This window comes from Puma concolor, chromosome B2 (genome assembly GCF_028749965.1).
Source record: "Puma concolor isolate L17-30 chromosome B2, mPumCon1.1.hap2, whole genome shotgun sequence".
Classification (NCBI taxonomy): domain Eukaryota; kingdom Metazoa; phylum Chordata; class Mammalia; order Carnivora; family Felidae; genus Puma; species Puma concolor.
In genome coordinates this window covers 102,300,113-102,326,230 of record NC_141671.1, presented here as the reverse complement: position 1 = coordinate 102,326,230, position 26,118 = coordinate 102,300,113, and the positions used below count along the sequence as shown (strand labels likewise).

At 45.2% G+C, this 26,118-nt stretch overlaps 1 protein-coding gene across 12 annotated transcripts in view; it reads left to right on the top strand.

Moving 5' to 3' along the window:
* The window catches only part of FYN (FYN proto-oncogene, Src family tyrosine kinase), a 214,445-nt gene extending 194,627 nt beyond the window's left edge, over positions 1 to 19,818 (top strand). For all 12 annotated transcript variants that reach the window (XM_086707615.1, XM_086707614.1, XM_086707604.1 and 9 more), the window contains 2 exons: positions 6,562 to 6,693; positions 18,144 to 19,818. In XM_086707615.1, coding sequence (XP_086563741.1) covers positions 6,562 to 6,693; positions 18,144 to 18,352 — 341 coding nt within the window. In that variant the 3' untranslated portion in view covers positions 18,353 to 19,818. The remainder of the gene's footprint in view (positions 1 to 6,561; positions 6,694 to 18,143) is intronic.
* Positions 19,819 to 26,118: the final 6,300 nt, after the last annotated feature.

Genomic DNA, 26,118 nt, shown 5'->3' with positions numbered 1-26,118 from the left:
GCTGGCTTTCAGGTTTTTTCTGCTTTGCAGCCTGGCAGAATGATGATGTGACCCCCAGAAAAGGGATAGTAGGAGGGAAAAAAAAGATACTCCATTTGCATCCTAAAATATTATAGTGAGAATAAACTTTTTAAGTCAGGTCAGTCTTATGGTAAAATTTTTTACCTAATACAAGAATACCCTTTATAATAAAATATCTTATTCACAGTAAGATGAGTTGGTAAAATGATGAATTTAGATTCATAGTTAGTTGCCACATTTGAGATAAAGGTGAGACACCCTAGAGGCTTTGTCCCTTAGACATTTGCGAATCAAAAACTGGAGCTTCCGAGGAGAAACAGTCTGTGTAGTATTTCCAGCCCTGTTCATACAGAGATGATGGGCAGCGGAAGTCTTGAGAACCTGTGTTTGTTCCCCAAGGGAGTAAGCAGGGAGGGAGGAGTCCACAACACCAAGGCCATTAGAAAACGAGGATGGGGCACCTGGGTGGCTCGGTCGGTTATGTGTCTGACTCTTGATCTCACGGTTCATGAGTCTGAAACCTGCACGGGGCTCCTCACTGACAGTGCAGAGCCTGCTTCGAATTCTGTGTCTCCCTCTCTCTCTGCCCCTCCCCAATTTGCACTCTCTCTCAAAATAAATAAACTTAAAAAATAAAAAAAGAAAGTGAAGTATGAAGAAGAGCCTAAAGCAGAGACACAAGAAATGCTTGGGAAGGAAGGAAGGACATCAGGGAGGAATAAACTCAGAAAAGATAAGTAATTCATTTCCCATAAAAATGTTTGAGCTTTGCAGTTTTGGAGTATGCTATTTTACTCCTTTGTTGCTGAGATTATTCGTATTATTCAAACCTGAAAAGTGTGCTAAAAATAGCACAAATGTGACCAGAGCCACTAGTTAAATATGATGTCAGAGGTGACAACAGAAATATAACTTATCTGATACTGATTGCTGATAGATGCCCATGGGCCTCGAAACGTCATGATGCTTCTCGAGAGTTTTGAAAAGTCAAAATGCTCTTCACATTCTTTCTCATCGTAAATCGTTCTCAAGGTAATGCTCTATGGTCTGCTACATTTGAAAGACAAGGAGAAACAGTGAGGTGGGATGTCATCATGTTCTGCTCACAAGCCCCAGTGGCTTCTCATCACACTTAGGATGGGACCCAACATCCTTAGTGGGCCTTGCAGAGCCCCATAAAATCTGTCCTTGTAGCCCATTCTATCATTCTTTATAGCATTTGTCACTGTCTGACATATATCATGGCCACTCGTTTATTTTGTCTCCTTCCCGGACTAAGCCGCACGCTCCATGAGAGCCAGGGGTTGAGCTCACTGGTGGCTCCCTGGAACGAGGTGCGGTGCCGGCCACGGGGGAAGAACTCAGAAGTGCTCATGGTAGGAAACAAGAGAAGACAAAACCAGCCAGCACTAGTGGGGTTTCGATGTTATTTTGTGGTCCAACTTTGATAACCGAATAAATTCACAACCCTCTCCTTCCTCATACCTAAAGCCCAGAAGACTATTAACCTGATTTTACATAAGGAAGACCAGGGCCTGTGAGTGTGAGCGATTGGCGTCCGGTTACCCGCTTTCCTGTTCAGTCTTTTCGGAAAAAGATGTTCCACTGCGTTTTGCTGTGAACACTCCCAAGGCCTCTGGCCACCTTGTCTTTTTGCTGATATAACCCCCACCCGGAGTTGCAACTCCAGGGATCTAGACCCCCTGCTCCTCACAGAGCAAAGTCTGGGGTTCCCTCCGTCTGAGACAGATTCACTCCACCCTTCATTTGGCACTAAAAACACAGGTTTTTCCGGGTGTTTCTAAGTGTCATTAGTTTGTGACAGATGCTTTTCTACAGTAGTCGGCAGTTGTTAGACCCTTATAAGGGCATCCAGATGGAGACAGACAGTGACACTGGTCACTGAGGACAAGGAGAGGACCCTCCAGAGAGCAGAAAGCTAATAAGTAAGGAGCTGTGGCAGTTCAGGCTGGAAAGGAAGGCTGGGAGGGCTAAGCGTCTGTCCAATTACTCAGTCGTTCACCACCTCTTTAGTTTCTTCTGGGCACTGGGCTCAGTACTAGAGATAAGGTGGCCATCCAGAAAGACCTGCTCCTGCCCTCAAGGACAGTCTCTATCTATTGGGAGAGGTGTACTTCAAACGTATTCATTTGCCCTTGAAAAGTAGCAGCCACAAAGAACAAGACGCTCTGGCAGCACAGTACCAGGGAAACTACCCCAGTCTTAGTGTTCAGGTGGAGGTTCCCTGTGCAAATAACACTTAGGCTAAGAGCAAAGGAGCAAGAGTTCGCCATGGGGGAGGGACGTCAGCAAAGGGAACAGCCTGCCCTGTGGCCCTGCAGCAGGCAGGAACCATCAGAGAGGGGCAATGGAGAGGTTGGAGATAGGGAGGATCGGGAGGCCCAGGATAACAAGAAGAGGCTGGACAGATAGGGAGGAGGGACCAGACTGTAAATGTGGGCCCAGTGGGAAGGCCATTGCAGGAGTCTAGACAGGTGACCGTGAGCGAGCAGGCACAGACCAGAGTGGGGGTAGTGAAGACACACAGACACACTCTCCAGAGTGAGATGGACTCAACATGGAAAGTGGTGAAGCAGCAGAGGTGGAAGGGGACTCAGGGAAGATGTATGGCGATGGGCAGATATACGCAGCATCTGAATGAGGGGGCCTTGCGGCATTCTGGTCTCATCAGCTAGGCGGTTGACAAGGCAAACCGTGGGGAAAGGTAAATTTGGGATGTTGCATTGAAAGGCCCTTTGAGGCCTCCCAGTGGAGAGGCTGGGGAGAGAATCCGATATACAGGTCAGGAATTCAAGAGGGAGGGCCCAGCAGGTGATACAAATGCAGGTGACATTGGGGTCACGAGGGAGGTGGAAGCCAAGAGAGGGAGTCCAATCCCCTGTTGTCACACCGAGCTCATGACCAGTCGGTTCACATCTCAACAGAATTTAGAGAAACAGGATTGAGATGTAGGTGCCTGATGGCTAAGCATGAGGCTCACCGGTACTCACCACGATTGCAGGAAGGTAAATGGCGCAAGTGCAAAGACACCCTACCCAGAAGGTGGTTCCAGGACATGGGCCCCAGTGGCACACCAGGTCAGACTTTCAGCAAGGGCTTTATCCTAAGAGGTACAAAATCTGCAGACACTACCTAGGAAACAGTGGAAAAGGCGTTTCAAGTCCATGCATTACACACAGATATATTACATGCACAGTTTTGTGTGTTGGCTTAAAAGAATCCTAAACTGTTAGAGTAAATTCAGTAAGAAGTAAAAACTAGAGCAATGATGAATGATAATTCCTATATTTTTTAGTGCATTTAAACATTGAACAAGTTCACAGAGTGTTACATGATACCAGTGACACAGATTATCCTACCTGCCATAGTTTGCTATTCGAATAAAACGCAAAGGAAAGGAAATTGCATTGGCATCTGAATCCTGCTCCCAAACAGGAGAATTTCAAGAAGAGCGAATCAGCTGGTTACATAACAGAGCCAAGTTCATCATTGTATAGGCCTCTGGACACTGTCTCCTTTTTTCTACAAATCTGTACTGCTTAGAAGACATCTTTGATCCTGACTTTCTGCGTGTCAGAACTTTATTTTCAAGGGAAAGGCAGTGTTTATACCCAGGAGATCGGGAATTCCTTCCAGGTTTCTGAGCTTTCTTGACTTCACCTGAGGAGAGAGCCTACCGCAAGCCCCCAGCAAGGCCGCCTGTGGGATTGTGTTGGTGGTATTCCAGACAGCCCCAGCAATGCTGTTCTCATAGGCCGGGGTCTGCAACATGCAGCCTGCCTGGATAGAGACACCCCCACGCCCCCACCCACCACAGACCCCGGGTTGAACTCTCTCCCATTTGGGGCTGCATCTCCTTAGAGATACCCTCCCCCACCCACCACCGCCACAAACCGGGGGTTGAACTCTCCCCAATTGGGGACTACATCTGTACCCTCAGGAGGTGGGAAACCAAGGTGAGCGGAAATAGAGGTAATGAGTTGAGTAAAAGAGCGAACATCAATCAGTTCTTTTGTTGAAACCATAGTTAATGACTAACAGATCATCGCTGCTTTAATTTATTAACCTTTTGTCTGCCTTGAAAAGGAAAATACGAGTTGTCTTTAGAGAAGCTCCTTTTGTCAACAGTGGCTGCTATTTTAAGATTGAAAAGAAGTAGGAGAAATTGGACAAAGATATTCTTTCTTTTGCTTCCAAAATGTATTAGGTGTAAGTAAACATACTGCTTATCTCAGAAAGAAAACTAATGCAAAATAAGTTTATTTACGTAAGCCCGTGCTACTAAGTCTCAAAGCACATATCCACAAATGGTTTCCTATCAGAGATCGATTACAGCCTTTGTCTGAACCTACTTGTTGAAGGTTTACATATTACAATTCTTGCTGTAGATGATGTAATGAGAAAACAACAAAGCCAACTAGCACAAATGGCTGATATATTGACATTTGGGTTTGGTTTTTTTTTCAAAGCTCACATTATGAAATCTTCTCTCAGAAAATCCAAAGTGACTTTATCCAAATTTTGAACGGTTTACTGTTAGCATCATACACACCTTCACGAATGTTGAATGATTCCAAGAAGGGAAGAAAGGCTCCTTTTGTTTGTCATTTTATTTACGGGAGTCGTATCTGCACAAGGGAGGAAAAAAAGTTCTTTTTGCTTTTAGAGATGGACATAGATTTCCAAGCCATTTGGCTCAAGAGATAGTTTAAATAGGAATGAATTTAATATACCTTTAATTCTCTGAAATAAGAGAACTCCAGCTGAGGTTTGGTCCAGGGCAAAGTCTGTTCTCGACACTGAAGAAAATCTATCACATTAATCCCAGCGGCTCAGAGTCCAAAGCTGCGTGAACAGAATGCTCGAGGGTAGGTTCTCACACAGAAGAACGCTTTGAAAGAAACTTTAAAAACAAAATGACTGTTCAGAGAATACCAGGCCTTGTGTGGAATCATGCAGCACTTAAGGAAAGATAGAAATAATTATGCTTGAGAAACACAGCTAATTAAAAATAACTCCGTGCATAAAAGGAAAAGAAAACCATAGAATAACTTCTCTGCTCCAGTGTAAATGTGAGATGCCACATAATGAAATAGTAGGATTTTTTTTTTTTAATTTCATTTCACACTGGCATAAAAGAGATGGAGAGGAAAATTATATTGCCAGAAAATGCCAGGGCAGATTTGCTAAAGATGTTATCATGTACTGTGTTTAAAACAAAAATCTAATTGCTGTAATTTATCATACCTCTGGTTATTAAAACCATACTAATTTAAAGATTTTAATTATTTGCCACTTTTGCACATTGTGACTTTTCATAGAAGATACCACAAAAATTTCTGATTCCGTCAGCCTTTGTATGGTTTTTTTAGGAGCTCCTATGTAAAATTAACATGCTTTTAACATATAATTGTGTTTATATCAGTAACAAAAATTCCTTGTGTTTTTCTTTCAGTTTGTTCGATGAGATATCTAGAACTGCTTTATAATTGCCGAGCCTAATATGTGAGCGCACAGGCTGCCGAGTCAATTTTAATTCCCCATACACACAACTGGCCTTATAAAGAACAGCCTTCCTTTTAGATTGGAGAGAAGATTCTTTTAATGATCAGAGAAATTTCAAAGAAAAGATTCTCCTGACTGGCATGAATTTGCTGCTTGGTCTTGAGAAATCAGACTCCTAAGATAGTCACTGAGGCAAGACTGCTCTTTGAAAGCAAACATTATTAAATAGTACCCTCTCGGGCTGGTAGGAGAAAGGTTGGGCAGTAAACAAGATATATATATATATATATATATATATATATATATATATATATATATATATATATATATAGTACAAAAGAAAAAACTATCCCAGAAGCAAAGATGACCACTCTCAGGGAGAAAAGGTGGAGGGAGGTAGCCAAAGGCAAAATCATTTCTCTGCTGTGGATATAGGAGGCCTTGGGAAATAGAGCCCATTTCAACAAAATACATGGGCTACAGTAAATTGTCTTCACCTTGAGACAATCACGGTGGTTTGATTTGGTTTTTATGTACCTCGTAAGAACACACTCTGGCCTTTCTACATCAAAGAATTCATGAGAGTAGCATTATGATTTAACACTATATATATTTATTAAAATATGGCATAATTTCAAAGCAAAAGAAAAGACGTATGAAATGAGTTCCCTAAATCGCAGGTCAGCCCCTTATCCAGACCAAACCTGTGACATTCAGTGTGATCATAGATTCCAGTTTCTAGAAACCAGAGCTTTAAGGAGCTTTGAACTCCCAACCCTTTGGTGGGCAAATTAACATTAAACTAGCTTGCTTAAGGTCACAGAGCCAGCACTAGACCCCACAGCTGCTCAATTGTAGTCAGTTGTACTCCATTTCCTTATTGACCACTTTCTCCTCCTCCTCTATGAACTTGCTCCTGTGAAAGTGGTTCCTAGCACTCTTCCTCCCCAGCCCCATACCCGGTGCCATATGCTCTCTGCCTGCCAAGTAATCAATCACATGTTCTTTCTGCAGGTGCAAAGTTCCCCATTAAGTGGACGGCCCCCGAAGCAGCCCTGTACGGGAGGTTCACGATCAAGTCTGACGTATGGTCTTTCGGAATCTTACTCACAGAGCTGGTCACCAAAGGAAGAGTGCCATACCCAGGTAAGGGCGGGACCTGGCAGCAATGGGCCTCCGATTGGATGCTGTCTCAGCACCATCTGGGGACACTTCTCAGTTTGCCTTCTAAGCCCCATCCTCAGCTTTCTGCTGTGCACGAGTTTAAAGAACACGAACAGGTATTTAGCCATGGGAAAGCAGAACTGGGAGCCACCGTGGACATCATGCAGGCAAGCAGCTACCATGCATTGTATGCCAGGAGTCATGTGAACAGCAGCTAGTATGAGGTTTCAGTCCACCCCAGTGCATGGAATCTCTCCTCTCTCAGTAGGAGTGTGCATCCGTGGCTCCAGGAGCAGAAATGTGGCTGGCAGAAACTCAACCCAAATCGAGTTTGCAGACACTTCCAGGAAAGAGATGTGCTTTTTGATTACACTGTAGCATTGACCCATGGAGTGAACCTGGCGGGAAAATGCCGGGACCTGTTCTCTCTGCAGGCCCCAGCTCCAGATGGCCATAGAGAGCAGAGGCACATGCGAAACACAGTTTAGAGGCCACTCACTGCCCTGTGCTGAGCAGTCAAAATATGCCCTGGAAAAACAAGTGCAACATAAAGAAATTAGAGATTCTTAGGCCCTGGAATTTTTCAGGATTGTCAGATTCATGCTTTTCAAAGAAACCACAGATTTAGGTTTTCCACACTTAAATTCATTAATTTCGACAGATGGTGACATAAAGGACACTCGTGCCATTTCACCTCCACGCTTTAGTGGTTATATTACAGCACATGGACAATCTGCTTTCTGAAATGTTAAGGACATATTTTTCAGTTACTGTTGAGTGAAGAAAGGACATAGCTCCCCCTCATTCCCTGCCTAAGAAAGGAGCTTAAAAAAAAAAAAAAAATAGCCAAGATAGAAACGATAGTGGAGATTAATGAGGAATTGAGGTCTTTTGCAAATCCTGGGTTTGTAATTCTATCTTTGCAGTCAGAGGAGACAGCGAGGGCAGATTAATTTGTAATCCCTTTGTTCGTTTTTATGATTATTTCTGGTCATTTTCAGAGAATGCAGAGAAGCAAAGAGGATCTCTTTTCAGGTTGGCGTGGCCTTGAGACTCCTAGGAGAGCCAGGCTGGCACAGAGACAAAATGGACAAATTTCCGTGTCTCTGAAGCGCCAGCCCTGGGCCTTTCGAGATGCAGGTGGAAGTCCGTTCTCCTGCTGCGGGGGCGGCTCCTCCCAGCGTGCACCAGTGGGCAGGCTCTCCAAGAGAGCCAAGCAGTATGCAAGAAAGGGCTGCCCGAGAGGGGCCTGGAGCACAGCAGGGGCGTTTTTGAGTTGCTTCTCAAGGGGGAAAATGTGCAGGTCTTGGGATTTTGAAGATAAAAGGCATCTTTTTTTTTTTTCCTTTTTTTTGGCCTGAATTTTGAACCAATTTCTCCCTGAATCCCCCAGGTTTACGGTTGGCCAGTGTGTTGAATGCAGCGAAGGGGAAAAGGTTAATGTTGTTTTGCATTTCGTAAAGGCTTTCCTTTCAGTGATACAAAGCCGCTTTTTGTTTCTCAGGGTTGCACACAGAAACCCAGACAAAGGCGCAGGGGCTGGGGCCTCAGGGAAGGCAGGCAGGTGTGTGCTTCTGGGGAGAGTCTTTTACCAAGTTTGGTTCTAGCATAAAGAAAACGGCCTTATTTTAGAACTCAGACTAGGGTTCATTCATTCAGCAGAGCGTCGGTGAGTGTGAACTGCACCGGGCATCTTACTCTACCTAGGAAATGAGTACAAATAAGACATTTCACACTCTCAGGAAACTGATTAAAGCCCTCCTGGAGTGAGGCACTGTTCTGGTTGCCTAGGATAGAACAATGAGCAAATAAACAAATGTAGTCCCAGCACTCATGGAATTTACAGTCAGATAGATAAAAGATGCATCAAATCCAGGAAGACATCAGTCTTTCCTGCTACTTATCTATTATTAGAGGAAATGATCCTCAAGGAGTGGATTACTTGGATTTACTCCCTGTGGGCCTTGAATCTTAATTCTGATAGTGGGGTCAGGGGCACCTGATCCAGGTATCTACAGAGGGACCTTTCCCTCAGAATCCTGTGAGGGTGGCAAAGGAGTTTGAAACGAGAACTGTGTACTTTATTATGCATAGTTCTGTACTGTGAGCAGCTGCTGACGTGCGGAAGGCTTGGAGAGCTGCCCCGAGTCTGTGAGGATAAGAGGACAGGTTCTGTCTGGGAAGCTTCATGGAGAAGGAAGCAAGTAGGGCCTCCTCCTCAAGTCAAGGAAGAGGGAAGAAGGTTCCAGACAAGGACCAGCATGCGGGAAGGCAGCAAAGCCTGGGACAACGGTGCTTGTTCAAGGAGCTGCAGGAATAAGGAATTTGAGGGCCATGACGTGAAGCCTGGAAGTGTGGCTGGAAAGTCCCGTGGCGAGGGCCTCACGTGCTACCACGGGGAGGCTCTGGGGCCTGGCTGGTCGGCAGCAGTGGCCAGGGGAGCTTTGTCAGCAGGCGAGTGGCCTGAGCTGCCCCTCGCCCACAAACAGCCACAGAAGATTGTTCCCAGGCCCGTTCCTAGCCACGGGTGCTTCTTGGGTGTTTTTCTTGTTGTTGTTTTTTAACGTAGTTATAATCCTATTTAATTGGACTTCTGTATCTTACAGTAAACTCTTCTTGAGGGAGAGGCTTTTACAGAGGAATTCCAATTACAGGATTATTACCTTAATGAAGGATAACAGTTCCTAAGGCACAGCATCATTAAGCTTCATCCAGATGTCACTGTGCAAGGAAGGACCTTCCTGTCCACATCCTCGGTGTTGGCGTGGCCGAGTCAATGTGTGCCAAGGCATGGCTTCTCTGCCGCACCGAAACCTCGTGTCTGTCAGTGGTACCCGAGGACAGAGTCCCAGTGCCTGTCCCTCGTGCCGACATCGCAATGTAGAAATTTTGCAGTTGGCTACGGTATATTTTTAAGCAATTCCTTTTGCAAGAACGGTAGGTGGCGGTATTTTCCTGAATTCTTTCACACCTGAGAATGACCTTCTGTCACCTTCACACAGAGAAAAGGTACTTTGGCTGCACAACGACGAGGATGAGGTCAAGGGAGGGGAGATGACTTCTCCGTGGGCTCATAAAGCTTGCCAGGCATATTTGCCCAGCATGAGAGAAGTTCCAGAAGGGAGAATCAGAGAAGAAGCTTAGAATGGAGTATGTGAGGTGTGACCCCATGAAGAGCAGAAGGGTTGAGGAGACAATGAAACATGGGCCGCCTGGTCGGTTAGCTGGTTCTGAAAAAGGAATGGATTAAAAGGACAATCTCAAACTGAATGACAGTCTTGGAGCCAAAGAAAAAAATACGGAAGTGTGTCGCTGAGATTAACAGGGAGGTAGCGGACAGGAGGCGCACACACCACCCTCCCAGACAAGGTTGCTTCCGAGATTTGCCACAGAGATGCACACGGTTGCAAAGAACCACTCAGTTTTACAGGTTCCCTGGGAGCAGCCTGACCTGAACGCATTCTAGGCCCAGCAGTATAACTTGCTTTTCTGTGAGCCAAGGTGCAGAACCATTCTTTGCGTCAAGATTAGAATGGATTTTGTACCGATGGGGTTGTTTATGTGAGAAATGAAAACACGCACGTAAAAGGAGTTTTCTGGGGTTGATGCATAAAATCAGAGTTCCGCATTTTAAGCCGTCATGTCACCTTCAAAACCTCCCTCACCTCCTCCTTTTCCTCTTTGCCTCCACTGCCCTGTGTCAGGCTGTCATCCACTCTGCAGTGACCTCTTCGTGGGACTTCCGCTTCAGTTTCTCCTCCCCTCCACCCATTCTGTCACTGGCGCCACCAGGTTGTTATCCTAGAAAACAGAGACCCGGTTATCTTACTCTCCCAGTTAAAAATGTCTGTGGCTTCCCTTCACCTTCCAGAGAAACTCCAGAAGACTTAGCTTTGCATAGTCCTTAATAACCCTTTCCTTGAGGGGGAAAAAAAAATCTCCCGGAGTCATTCCACATGCTCCACATGCTTAATATTTATTGAGCACCTACTGTATGCCAGGAACTGTTCACACACCAGGAGTACAGCACTCAGCCTACAGACAGAAACTCGTGCCCTCACGAGTGTTTATTCTTCTTGGAAGAGACAATGAACCAAGATAATAAGCTGACTATGTTCAGTATTGGCTGGGTGGTAATAAGCATGGAGAAAAATAAAGCAGGGAAGGGGGTGGAGGGTGGCATCTGAGGAAAGGCCTGGAAAGAAGCAAGGCTAGCCAAGTAGCTGTGTGGCAGGGAGTCTTTCTTCAGAGGATCCCAGAGACAGCGAGGCCCTGAAAACAGGAGGCCAGTGCGGCTGGAGCTGAGGGAACAGGAGGTCTGAGAGGCCCCCAGGTAGATCAGATGGGGCCTTCCTAGGTGCTTAGTAGGACTTTAACTTTCACCGTTAGTGAAACGGGGAGTCACTGAAGGGCTTGAGCAGGAGTGACGTGATCTGACGTGAGTTGTCTCTCGCCACCCCCAGCCCTTCCCTCTGACCTGTGAGTCGCTCTCTCGGCTTCACTGCCTGCCTCAGAATCCTTCAAAGCCCAGCCCAGCCATCACCTCCTCCGTGTAGCTTTCTTCGTGTCCATACCAACTGGCTTGCCCCTTGTGCTCACTTCCGTGATACCTGGTACATCTCTGTCAAAGTCCCTGACCGTGTGCCTGTATTTCACAGCAGCTCTGAGCTGCCCAGGGACAGGAGCTCCTTTATATGTTGCCAGTGCTCAGCAGTGTCTCCCCATAGTAGACTCTCAATAAGTGTAAGCATGTGGAGCGATGGATGAATGGATTGATTGATCGATGGGTAGATGGCTGGATGTATCAATGGATGGATTGATGGATGGATAGTTGGGATAGCAAAAAAAAAAAAAACAAACCCAAAAAACAGATAATGCCTATGAGGTTTTTGAAACAAGATTTTTTAGTTTGGCTGAGAACCTTTAAAGCCTCCAACTCTATTCCATCATCTCCACACGTAAATATAGCATGTATTGTCCCAGCCACGAGATAATCTCTGTCCTCAGAGTTGTTCTGGGAAATGGACACTGTGGTCAGTTGAAACACCATGTTCCACCCTGTTCTAGGCAGAATGTTCTGGCCATCCTGTGCCCTGGCTCTCAACTGAACACCTGCTTTGTGACTTTGGCAGGATCTAGCAAAGCAGGATCATTTTCTTAAGCACATCACATTTGTCCGTGCATTTGAAGCACTTTCAAATCTTTCAAATAAGTGACAGTTGCTTGGCTTTCATGAATATATCTAGTCACCTGACAATGGCTCGAAGAGGCAAAGGAAATTAGTGACACTAGAAACCACCTTCCTTAGAGAATTAGAAATCCTGCCCTTCTACTCCCTCTGCCCCACTCAGATGCCCTGAATCGTAGACATACATTCCTCTGTGTTCAGCAGCCCATTTTCATCACCTGCACTCTTACTATTCCTGCTGTGCTCAGCATGCCGACAGAGCAGATTTTTCTTGGGGTAGGAAGTGATTAGACTCTCCAGCAGGAAAATGGGAAGCAGAAGGAAAACTGTCAGCCAGGGGTGCTTTGCCCTCTGCCCTCTCCACGCCCATCCACAGTCCCCAGGGCTTGTCCTTTCAGCTCATGACGTTCCCCCAGAGAGGGAATCCTGCCTGGATGCCCAGGAGTCATGTTGCCTCCTATCCTTACAAGATCTCTCTCAGCCAGTGTGGCTGGCGAGGGAAGAAAGGAGGGGAGGAGAATGCAGGTGGAGAGGGCAGCCGGAGAGGAACTTTCCATTCCTGAGCCCTGCATTCTGCTGCCCTTCATTTCAGCTGTGTTTCCATGGCCTTCCCAATGGACACCCTCACCCCCTTCCTCACTTCTTTTCTGGGACAAAAGAGTTCTTCTCAGCACTGCGTGATCAACTTTAAAATTGTGTATCATGGCACCTGAGTAGCTGTCACTTCTGTATTTACTAATATAGCAGACTTAATAAAAACAGCTGCCCTGGGCGCCTGGGGAACTTAGTCGGTTAAGCGCCCGACTTCAGCTCAGGTCATGATCTCAGGTTCAGTGAATGTAAGTCCCACGTTGGGCTCTCTGCTGTCAGCGTGGAGCTCACTTTAGATCCTCTTTCCCCCTGTCTCTCTCTGCCTCTCCCCCGCTTGTGCTTGCTCTCTCTCTCTCTCTCTCTCTCTCTCTGTCTCAAAAATAAACATTTTTTAATAAATAAATAAATAAATAAATAATAAAAGCAGCTGCCCTGAGGGTATCTGGTAAAAATGGGGCAAGAGAAACAAAACCACTCATTATTGTGCCTTCTCAATGTCACTCCTTTATTTTCATTATGCTCTTTGATCAGCATCTGTCTGCCCTAAATTTGTACTTTGATCCTTCACCAGACCTGACGTGATACATCCTGATTGTCGCCCAGTAAGACAACTAGAGCACGTGACGGTCTGGTAGCACAGGCTCGTGCTGAGCAAGCACCATTAGCATAGCTCTCCTTCCCCTGGCATTAGCACAGCACTGCTCAACAGACACAGACGAGTAAACAGAAGGAGATTTTTACAGGGTTTATGCAGAGAAGCAAGGGGGAGCCTCTGACGAAAGCCTTATGCACAATAGAGCATAATGTCCTTTGAATGAAAAGCTCAGTTTGCAAAAGTAATCTTGATGTCTGATAACCTAACATCATGCCCATTGTAAAAGTGCTTAATTTTTCCATGGCACAAAAATCCAGGTTCTTGCAACCCATGGTCAAATCCAGATGCAGCCTTGATCCGGTAACAGCGAAAATCCCTGATGGTGCAGAGACGGCCCCTCCGAGATCCATATTAGGAGGCTGCACAAACGGGAAGCCGTAAAGCAAAACCCTCTTCTGTCATAGAAGACCATTTTTTGTCTTTTTTTCAAACAGCTAAGAGCACAGTTGACAAATGTTGACAATTTTGTTGACAAATGAAGAAACTGAGGCCGGGGGAGGTCAGGTCATCTGCTGAGAGACCCCATGAGAGGATACAGAGTCAGAAGTAGTGCAGCGGCTCTGCCAGTGAAAATGAGGGTTGTTTTTTTTTTTTTTCCTTCTCTAAAGAACCTAAAAGAAAAGAAGGAAGGGAGGCTCTACTGAGTTAATATGTAGCTTAGAGGAGAAGAATAGGAAAGTTTAAAAGAAGAGGAGGGAGAAAGACAACAAAGAGCAAAGGGAAAGAAAACACACACACACACACACACACACACACACACACACACACACACAGGAAAATCGATAGTGAGAGTTGGAAGCTTGACCCTAATTCGGAAATCAGGAGGAAGCCAGCAAAATGATTTAGAAAGGACAATCTAGTCCTAACAACAGGAAGTGAGTACAGTCCACTTGGCTGGAGAGTCTCAGCTCTAGTGCTTTGGGCAGACCGACTGGAAACAATGCTCTCTCCCTGACCATGTCCGGGCAAGCCCGAAATCCGTGGTGACAGGAGGCCCGGCGGAGGATCTGGGGAAGAGGAATCTGAAAGCAAACCCTGGGACAGCCAGCAGGCCCCACAGGTTTCCGTGGACTGAGGACCATTAAGCAGTACCCTGTGAGGGTGGCCGTGACAGTGGCCCATTTTCCCACGCCGTGAGAGGACAGGGGCCGTACGGCGGGGTCAGAAGAGGACGGCGTTGAGGCCCCAGCCCCTAGGTCCTCCTCTGATGTGGAGGTTGGGAAGCAGGGCACACACCCAGCTTTGCTTTGTGAATATGACACCTCCCACAGTCAGCCACGACTGGTGGTGGAGACCACCCTCCCACTGAAAAAGGGTCTGTATTGCAGCCCCTACCAGGAAACGCGGAGGCCCAAACTGTTGATGACCGCATTTCCCTAAAACATGCCCGTATGCCATGTTTTAAAGCTTCTGTCTTTTCTCTTTCTCTGCTAGCATTCTCCCCACTGAAAAGGGAGAAAAAAGAAAAACAAATTCTTGAAATGATTTTTCAAAATTATTCTTATTGCTGAGGAAACTATTCTTTTCAATATGAACCCCCTTAATCCGGCAGTTGTTTGTAGAGTAAAAACTAGCCTAAGCCTTGCTTGGCGGGCAAGCTCTCGATTGTGCAGGGTTGTGAAGGTGCCGTCTGCAGGTCAGCCGTGTGGGCTCTGGCTTACGGACGGTTGGAAAAGAGCCGATCCCGCTCACGCTGTCGTCACCAGCCGGTGTGTTGTCTTGTTTCCCGCTTTTCTGGCAAAGCTGTCATTGGTATGTTTCGCTTTGGCCCAGTGTGTGGAATTGGTTACATATGGTCCCTGTACTTTGAGAGGCCCAGGGAGAGGAGGCATGAGAAGAGAAGAAAGAGGAGGAGCGAGACAAGGAGCAGGCACGTGACTGTCGGCATGGGCTTGCTGGTGGCCTACGTGGGTCCCCCTAGCTACAGCCGCCCAGGAAGCAGGCTGTCTCGGGGGATGCTACAGGTATAGGGTCAAGTTATTCTTTTTTTTTTTTAATGTTTATTTATTTTTGAGACGGAGAGACAGAGCATGAACGGGGGAGGGGCAGAGAGAGAGGGAGACACAGAACCGGAAGCAGGCTCCAGGCTCTGAGCCATCAGCCCAGAGCCCGACGCGGGGCTTGAACTCACGGACCGCGAGATCGTGACCTGAGCTGAAGTCGGATGCTTAACCGACTGAGCCACCAAGGCGCCCCGGGTCAAGTTATTCTATCTGCTGTGTCTGGGACTTGGGCAGAGCGCTGGAAAAATAGGCCTGACCCAAGTGGCCAATTAAACTTTCCATTGGCAGAGATTGGATTAAGAGTTTAAAGAAATACATGAAATCTTTCCATTTGAGTAGTTTGTTTTTTAATGAAATGAAACATTTACTGACCTAAACCCCACAGAGCAATCGGAGAATGATTAATTAAACTCTGTGGTGCCATTTTGGACAGTCTCAATGCCAGAATAAAGCATTAGAAGGCGTTTGGGGGCGGGGGGGGGGGGGGGGGGTTGGGGAAACCATCTCCGGAAGGGGCCTGTCAGGCCTTCTGACGTTCAGACCTTCTGCCTGTCTTTCCTCCCAGTTCCTACAGGCTCCTGGCAGGGGCAGAGACAAGGGGGCATTTCTGCAGGTTTGGGTCATATGGCTTCTGAGAGATTATGAAACCAAGGACTGTAGTAAAACACAGAGCAGAGGCTTTAGAGAATGCCGGTCCTCACAAGAGATTACCCTCTCTCCCTCGCCTTTCTGGCCTGGGATGTGCTTGTTCTTGCTGCCACCGCTCGGGCCAGAGGCTCCCAGCCACAACTCTCGGGCCCGTATGTGCTTCAGAGTCAGACTTTTTTTTTTTTTTTTTTTTTTTTTTAAAGAACATGCATACAGTGCACGGACCATTCGTTATATAACATCCCAGGAGAGTCTGAAGCAGAAGTCCGTACTCAAATACATTCTTATTTCTATAGCAGTGTGTATGAATCAACAAAAATAGTAAATAGCCTCGGGGTTTATGGCCAGAATGAGGTCAGTTCAGACCAGTTTTGCTGCCAAGTGAACTACCAGCACTTCTGGTTTGCAGATCCTGTGGGATTTAGGGACAGTGGATAAGGAAATGCTGTCCCCTGCCCCTCGATCCATTTGTCCAGAGGTCTGCAGGACGTTCTCCTGGCAGCATCATGTTTTGCCCCTTGCTTCCAGCTCCTTACCCCATCCCGAGTTTTCAAAATGAGTTTTCAGCAGTTGGAGGAGGATTTAAGCTAATTAGCCACAGAGCTGACCGAACACCCAACTGAAGAGGGCACCTGTGAAATCAGGCATGGCATGGAGGCAGGGGGCCCACATTGGTTCATTAAACCTCTCGCACTAAACGGGGCATCACTCCCAAAACATGAGCAAGGTTATGCGAGAATAATTAAATTGAAGGCCTATTTCAACACAGCAGGAATGATATATGGATTTTATCACAAGAAGTTACAGTGGCAGAGAATAAGAAAGCATCCTAAAAGGGCTTGTACAGGCATGTGACTGACAGGGCCATGGCTGGCGGCCACAGGATAAACCCAGGTCCAAAAGTAACAACAAAACAAGAAGAATGGCAACAGACCCCAGAAGTCAGGACAAGGTTACGCCCTGGGCCCAGCTCCTCCAGAATTAAAGGAAACTGCTTCGTGTATATGCTATGGTCTTCTCATTGTATCCCTGAGATAGGGGGAAAAAATCTTGGTTTCTGCATGGCTTGAAACCATATTTTGTTTAAAACAAACAAACAAACAAACCAGGTCAGAGGTTGGAAAGGATTCCAAATTAGACTTGGGGCCAAGGGAGCAGCCAAAACATACAAGTGCTTGGCAGGCGATGGCAGAATGCGATATGGCAGGAAAAGGAAGGAGAACTAGAGGATAGTGTCTGGCAGTGATTGGAGTAGGGTCAGGGCGCTCCCCTCACCCCACGTATGGTATTTCCTGCTCTTGTCAGGAAGGCCAACGTGCAGGGAGGCTGCGTCCTCCAGAAGGGTTAGCAGTCTCCCCGACTGTCTCCTGTTTGTGCAGCCTGAGCTCGCAACATTAGGCAGTTCCCCCAGAGGGTCACAGAGGTCTCAAATGATAGATGGCCTGTCCAAGGTCATCAGTAAACACAGCCCCCGGAGGCGCCCTGTCTCCCCATGAAAGTCACCAAACCCCAGGGCACCTCGGGGTCGCTGGGCCAGATGGTACCCAGCCTTGCCGACATGATGGCAGATCTCAGCTGGGGGTGCGGGCTGGGGGGGCAGGGGGGGCACCAGAAGCTTGCCCGGGCACAAGCAAAACGAATTTATGAAGTTCGTAAGTGGAGCTTCTAGATGCTATCAACATGGACAGTGTATGTTTCATTCCATGGATTTCTGTTTCTTTGCCTGCTTCATTCATATTTTTTTTATCAGTTTCATAGAATTGTAATTTACAAACAATAGAATTCAACCATTTTGGGAGCACAATGAGTTTTGACAAACATGAACTAGTCACACCGCTACGTACGAGATCTAGAACAGGAGTTGGCAGGTTATGGTCTGTGGGCCAAATCCAACTCCCACCTGTTTTTTCTTTCGTGTGTCTTTAAAGGGCTATTAAGAAAAATAATCTGCGGCAGAGATCGTATGCAGCCCACTAAGTCTCAAACATTTGCTATCTGGCCTTTACAGCCGTTGATTGCTGAGCCCTGAAACCGAAGGTTCCCATCACCCCTCAGTGTGCCCTGCAGCCCCTGTGCAGACGTTCCCCTCCCCTTACCCTTGGCGACCACTGATCTGCTTTCTGTCACTGTAGCTTTGCTTTTACTAGAACTTCACAGAAACGGAATCATACAGTATGTTGCCTTTTGTGTCTGGCTCCTTTCACTCACAACGCTTTTGAGATTCATCGGTAGCAGTTGCACATTTCCTGTTTATTTCTGAATGGAGCAGTGCCCCTTGAACCACGTGCAGGCTCAAGGTAGAAGGAAGGGGAGTGGCAGGGCCCACACTCACTGCCTTGTCTTGCAGGCATGAACAACCGGGAGGTGCTGGAGCAGGTGGAGCGCGGCTACAGGATGCCCTGTCCGCAGGACTGCCCCATCTCTCTCCACGAGCTCATGATCCACTGCTGGAAAAAGGACCCGGAGGAGCGGCCCACTTTCGAGTACTTGCAGGGCTTCCTGGAAGACTACTTCACCGCCACAGAGCCCCAGTACCAGCCTGGTGAAAACCTGTGAGACCTGGGTCTGCAGAGAGAGGCCTTATCCAAGAGGCTTCCCCGCCCCCTCCCCATTAGCTTTCAGTTCCGTAGCCGGCTGCTGCCCGAGCAGCGAGAGCCGTCCTGGATCAGATTGCATGTGACTCTGAAGCTGACGAACTTCCATGGCCCTCATTAATGACACTTGTCCCCAAATCCGAACCTCCTCTGTGAAGCATACGAGACAGAACCTTGTTATTTCTCAGACTTTGGAAAATGCATTGTATTGATGTTATGTAAAAGGCCAAACCTCTGTTCAGTGTAAATAGTTACTCCAGTGCCAACAATCCTAGTGCTTTCCTTTTTTTAAAATGCAAATCCTATGTGATTTTAACTGTCTTCACCTGATTCAACTAAAAAAAAAAGTATTATTTTCCAAAAGTGGCCTCTTTGTCTAAAACAATAAAATTTTTTTTCATGTTTTAACAAAAACCAATCAGGACAGGTGTTTGTTTTTTTTTTCTTTTTTATAAATATGAATATATATGTAATATATCTGTCCCTGTACATACACCACGTGGGTGCTAATGTGGAGACCATGGCCAACCCAGGCCATAAAGCCTCGGGACCCAGAGTGAGGATTCTACTGCCAAATCTGCATAAAAGCCCTGGTATTACTCTGCACACCAGTGGCATCCTTTTTGGCTTTTGCAAAGCATGATCCTTTTTTCTTTTTAATTTAGATTGCACTTTTTTGGTTCATGATTGTACCTGTAGATGGCTGTTACTTGGATTCTTTTCAAAAGCAGCTCCAGAGCTGGATTCACAAGTTCTGTTTCCAGTATTTGCTTTGACTTAACTGCAATTTGGTCTTGAAACCTAAAAGCGTGTTTAAGCAAGCCAACGGCCAATACCGCCAGGGGAACTGGAAGGTGGATAACCACACATACTTCTTGTACAAAAATATGAATGCTGAAATGTTTCAAACTTTTTTTTTTTTATTTAATAAACCTTGTAACCACATTTAAATGGTCTAAAACCCATAGCGTTATAGTCTTGGCAACCTGCTAAACTTTCTCATGCAACTAAAACTTGGGGGGTGGGGGGGGGGGTTGTACATTTCCCATTGTGAAATAAGTGTTTTAAACATCCTGTACTGCTAATGAAATGACTTTCTATATGTCCGAGAAGTCTCCAGTGGAATAACTATGCACTACTTTACATTTCATGGGGATGCACCAAAAAAAAAAAAAAAAAAAAAAAAGAAAGAAAAAGGAAAAAAAGGAAAAAAAAAAAGTACTACATTTTTAGTTGCTGTTTGTACCAACCTTGAATTACATGTTTAACAACAAATCAAAAAACCTATTTCTATTAAGTTTTTAATACTGGGTAGCAACTCTGAAATCTTAATTCCTTTTTTTGTTATGATTTATTTGTGAGTTTACATTTTTAAATTGTTTAACTTTCTTAATTTAGTAATTAAAAAGAGAGCATTTTACATTTGAATTTTTTTTTTGTTCATTTGTTTAAATCATGGAAGCTACTAGAACAGTGACACTGCCCCACTGCCAGGTGGCAAGGAGCTACCTGGTGAATTTAACCATTGTGCAGTTCTCCCCCTGCCCTGCCCCGCCCCCCAGAAGGGTTAGGCTGTTGTCTAGCTAGTTCAGAGGATCGTTAGAGCAAGATTAAGCATACTTTAATGTTTTCATCTACCAGACACTTTTGCTAACTGGAATTTTCTGTATCCCGCTTGTAGGAGAAAGACAATTTCAAGAAGAAGCACTGTTCCCCTAGAGTCAGTATATGTCTTTCCCAGTGGCCCTCTACATCCGCAAGCATGTCGCTAAGCAGGGAAGCAACCTGGTGTGGTAGGAGGGGCAGTGGGTAGACTGCACCTACTATCCAGGCCTGGCTCTGCGCTCATTCAACTGTGGGACCTCGAACAGCCATCTGGCACCTCTGTTTAGGGTCCTGAATGCAGAAATGAAGGGGTCGGATGAGATTTGCGGCTGGTTCCTACAGATCTAAGACCCTGTGATTCGAAGATCACTGCTATCGTGGGATTATACAAGGAGAGTTTTTTTTGCTGAAATAATCTTTATATTTAGAAAGGGTTTCCAACGTTTAAAAAAAAAAGGATAAAACAAAGGGATTTTCTGGCTAATCAATCAAGTCTTTATGGTATTGTTTTTGGTATTGATGCAGTTGCTAAATTGATAAAATTTCAAAGATCTCTACAATTACCATCACATTACCGGGCAATTTATTAACACGTTCGAGATATTTTTAAAGACAACTTTGTTTTTAATCCTCACGTCCCACTAGGTTGGATAATTGGCAAATATTCTCTGGAGGATTGTTGTGTGTTTTTGATTCAGTCATTCAAAACAAAAAAAACAAAAACGAAAAAGTTATATACCCTGCTTTGAAAAGAGATTCTTCTAGAAAACAAACTTAGTTTCTTCAAACCAAAGTATAGCCTTTAATTCATCAGTTGAGTTTGTCGTGGATTCTCGCCTATGAAGCAAAGCTCGAGAATTGGGTCGACCCCAGGGCACTCTGACACAGCGTGGCACGCTGAAACATCTTGTGTAGGGTTGCAGTGGAGAAGTAAAAATGTAGCTATGAATACAGAGAAATCAGAGATGTTTTCAGGTTCCTTCTTCCTAACAGTAATGTGCTACCCGGAGATGTTCCTGAGGTAGACCAGTCCAGGCAAATGAAACTACCTCGATTCCCAACACATGCCAAGAAGCCTCTGTCCCTCACAAGTTGTAGACGTTTGGAGCGAGGAAACTAAATCCACTGACCAGAAAGCTCTCTTTTTCAGAACGAAAAATACAGACCTACCTCAGAGAGAAAGGGTGCAGGTTCTGGCCCCAGACCCTCTCACTAAAGCAAGCCGAATGTTTTGGCTTCCCAGCGCATATAAAAGTTGCGTTTACACCATACGAGTCTATGAAATGGGCGATGGCATTGTAAAACAATTCATTTAAAAATACTTTATTACTAAAAAAATGCTAATCATCATCTGAGCTTTCAGTGAGCTGTGATAACTGATCACAGATCATCATAACGAATAGAATGATAATGAAAAAGTTTGAAATCCAGCGAGAATTACCAAAATGACAAGAGACACGTGAAGTGTGTCTGAAGCAAATGCTGTTGGAAGAATGGCACCAACAGACTGGGTCGAGGCAGGGTGGCTGCAGACCTCCAGTCTGTAAAAAAACACGGTTTCAGCGAAGTGCAATGAAACGAGGTAGGCCTGGGTCCCAAAAGGTACCTTAGCAGCAAGTGCCAGTGAAGTGTTTTGTCTTTAGTAACCTGGTAGTGAAGAAGCGCCCGCTCTGCTCCCTTGGGAGAGCTGGCTTCTGGCATTGCTGGACTGCAGAGGGGGACTTCCTAACGAACTATTTCTTTTTACTGTCTTAAAAATCAAATAATAGAGCCACTGGAGAAGGCAACTTGACAAAGCTCAGACACCGTAAATGTGACAAAATGAGTTCCGTTCAGCCACGCTCACCGCAGCTCATGCTCTCTGCGATGCTTTGTTCACGGTGCACTGATGGGCTGGGAGGGCCAGCGAGCCAGGAGTGGACGCGGGGCCTCCTGCGTGTGAGGGTGTCAGGGTGTAGACCCAAGCTAATGATGCATTTGGCTCTGACTTGGTCGTGGCAAAGAAAGGTGTATGGGGAGCCAGGCAGTTCCCCAAGAAAAGTGAAGGGTATTCATAAACCCTCAAATACAGCCACACTACTGAAGATTTTCTGACAAGTGCCAGAGGGTGTTTACCTGCCTTGAGAAAGACAGGAATCCTCCTGTGGCTAAATCTTGGCACCAGAGGATTTTTCTAGTAGCATTGGAGCTGCAAAATTTTATCTGAAATTTCCTATGGGACCTTAAGAATGTATACTGCACTAATTGGAATGGTTCTTTCAGGAGTCTTGAAAGAAGGTAAGGTTTTCAGCAGGATACAGAGAAGAGCTACAGAGACCTCCTGCATTTAGGATGTCATCTGTTCTTGCATCAGCGCACAGGGCAAGAGAGCCTCACTTCTCGGAATGGGCATTTCCTAACAAGTTATATTTGGATAAAACAGTGTTTGGTCGATTTGTTCCCAAAATGTATTTTAATAGGTTTAGATGGCTTTTGTTGTCTTTCTTACCGCTATATCCTATACTGTCGGGATTCGGTTATGCTGTCCAGAATATATGCTGGAAGGAAGAAAGGGAGGGAGAGGGGGGAAGAAGGAAGCAGAGAAAAAAATAATCTGGGGGTAGGGGAAAGGAAGCTCAAAAATGTTTTATTCTAAAAATGATATTCTGGGGTACAGATTTAACAAGAAAGTGCCAATAATATATGTTTATTTAATTCTCAAAAATAGATTACAACTGCAAGAGAATAATGAAAAATGTGTATCTATCTTTAATATCTTTGAAATATCAAATAGACCTTCATAATTTATATATACCTATATTTTCAGAAATGTTTCATAATAAACTCCTAAATCATGCCTCATTCTTTTTGAACATGCAAAATATTCAGAATCCCATGGGGGGCAGGGGGGAATATGCCTTTATTTTTAAGATTCTGAGGACTGAGAATAAAAAAGTGTTTTCCCAGCTTGGCTGGGACTATTCTAAGGGGAATGTGATCAGGGAGAAACAACTGCTCCCCCAGCAGACAGAACTCTGTGCTCCTTTCCAGAATCCTTACTACTCTTCTAATGATGTGCTGCATAATATGACTCTCCTTTTCATGCACCTTCCCTGCCAGACTGTGAAATCCTTGGGAACAGTAACGCCTAGCTGGTCCACCATTATTCTCCCTGCACAGAGAGCATTGATGAGCTGATGGTAGATGTTGGATAGATGCACGGTGGCTAAGTGGGTGATGACGTCTAGTGGGGCAAATGGCTGACCTACAAATGACACACTGATCTAGGACCGTGCCGAGCACACCAGGATTTGCCGTGAGCCGCCGAAGGTGCTAGCCCTGCCCCCTTGCAAATGTGTGGTCACCAGTCTTCAATATAGGACTTAAAGATCCAGCGTATAGCCTAAAGTGAACCCCATTAGTGCTTCCCAAACTTCTCCCCAGAACTCACCCCAACACTAATGGGAATAAAGTTGTATGCCCTGGGACTGGGGCCTTCAGGGACTCATTTTAACTTTGTACTTTTATGAAAATTTGACATTCTCCCTAAGATATCCATTTTTTATCTTCACATGCAATTATTTTCCCAGACCTTCAGGTTGTGCATTGTTAACCAGACTCGGGCTTATAGGATTCCTGGTATACCTGTGCATGACCCAGGGAGCACCTGGGCCCTGCTTGAGACCTGCAGCAGGAAGATATTGTCCATAAAATGTTACTATTAACATAAAAACTATGTATTTGGGAGAGGTAACATTAACCCCCACTAACATGTATTCTCTTATCTGATTCCCTTTTCTCTCCCAGTAAATAACAGCCCCCTAATTGAGAACAGGACAGAAGACAAGAGGGTTTGATAGTGGTAAGAGGAAAACCATCCAGAGCCACCGTGAAGTAAAAGTCTGGTCAAGTCAGCCTGCTGGTCCAAGATGGCAGCAAATGGGAGTAAACAGGATGGAGACATTGGACAAGGGGGAAGAAACCAGAACTGGAATGAGAAGAGTCCTTTGCCAAGGCTGTTCAAGGTAGTGGGATAATGGCAGATATGACTATGGATATATACAAGGACTTAACATTCATTCCTTCTCCAAACATTTGTTGAATGCTTCTTATGGGCTAGACCCTGTGCTTAGCACTAGAAAGAGACAATTAGTATTCCCAGTCCAGTGAGGACAGAGAGCCATAAAAGATACGTACAATTAGCTCTGTACAGGGTGACTCTGTGGCTCAGGTGGTAGAGCGTGTGACTCTTGATCTCAGGGTTGTGAGTTTGAGCCCTACGTTGGGAGTAGAGCTTATTTTTTAAAAAATAGAAATAATAAATTTTATTAAAATAATAAAAGAGTAAACAAATAATAAGGTCTCTGCTAGATGGTAGCAGAAGAGTGCTGTCCAGCCCAGAATGGTGCAGGGAAGGCTTCCTGGAAGAGGTGATGTCTGAACTCAATCTTAAAGGACAAGTAGAAATACATCATGCATTGTTTAATGGTAGACCCCATGTTTTTTGCCTTTAGATGTGTTTCCTTTTGATTCCCAGACCCCATTAGGGGCTAGCTTGTGCTTTAGATCTAGTAGGTGCTCAGCAAATGCATTTAAATGAAGAAGAACCAAACCAGAGAAAATCTAAATCTCTCTCTCTCTCTCTCTCTCTCACACACACACACACACACACACACACACACACTAAAAACTATATAGGTACATCAGTTATTCTGATTACTAAGCTGCTAACTGAAGATAATACCATAAAAGGACAAAGAGAAAGGCTTTAGGCAGATTGCTGGCTCCAGTGTCCCAGCTGGCGTGGTACAGTAGTTTGAAATATATTTACAGAGTATGAGAATAAAAGAATTGCAGGACAGGCTTGTAATAACTCCTTCCCACCTCTCTTAATAGCAATGAGTAGGAGTTTTTCGCCCATTTATGAACCCATTGTCATTCTTTCCTCTCCTTAGGCTATTTTGCTTGAATCATCATGCAGTATGTAAACTCATGGAAGAAGACCTATATGAGCAGTTGCGAGATGTCTTCTGGTTGTGTTGTTTCAGAATTGTTTTTTCCTTTGGTTAATTATCAAGGGCTTGCAATGTAATAATCAATGAGTAGCTAATTAGAAGCAGGAGAGAGTGAAATGGGTATTAGATAGTGTTTTTTAATGAAAACCGTGCATGTAATACTGTGGGGAAATATTACCAAATAGCAAGAGATTTCATCTTCTTTTTTTTTTCTTTTTCTTTCTCTTTTTTTTTTTTTTTTCTTTTTGGTGTGCATTTACAAAAGGATTCACTTAAAGCCACTCATAAACTAAACCCAGGTATGTGAATCCTTTCATTTTTCAGACTCCTCCCGAGGAATGAGCCCTGGAAGACGCAGGGGAAGCGGAGCCTCCCGAGATCGCTCAGGAACCCAAACCACCCGTAATGGAGCCGGAAGGTCTGTCAATTCCCAGGGAACAGTGAGGAAATGGTAAGCAAATGGCAGCAGTTGTCTCGAGAATTAGGGAATGAATAACAATGCTTTCTGGTAAATTAACCATATTACAGTGTGCACAGTAAAGTGATGGAAAAACCCTGTTAAAAAAAAATTGAATAATAATTTGCCCACATCATTTATGTAAAATGCATAATTTTCCTACTTCAGTGGACTTTAGTTTGATTTAAAACACGAACAGCTCCAGCCCTGTTCACCAGTGCGTAGTTTCGGAGGTAATTGGGAAGGGAGAGGAGTCAGACTGTAATCAGCGTGATCCTGTGTGAGCCACTTCACCTCCCTCCTTTCACCTGCAAATTCCAGAAAATATTTGTTTGTACATTCCTGAAGGTCTCGAAGCGAAAGCGCGGGGCGTCCTTCGTTGTCATAGCTATCACTAAACCGCGGCCTCACCATGTTTCAGAGGGGAAAGCGGTCCTTTGCTCTCGTCGGTGTTTTTCTGCTCTAATTCAAATAAGTGCTTGGTCTTTAATAGCAGAGAAAATGGAAAAGTAGCAAAGCTATACTTAAAACAGCAAGCCAAGAACAAAAGCAACATGCACGCAGCCAAAGGAGACCCTGGAAGATAAACAGATAAAACAAAAAGCTGTGCTTGGCTGGGATTCTGCTTTGGAGTCAGACGCAAAATGGAGAACATTGTTCCAACTATAAAGA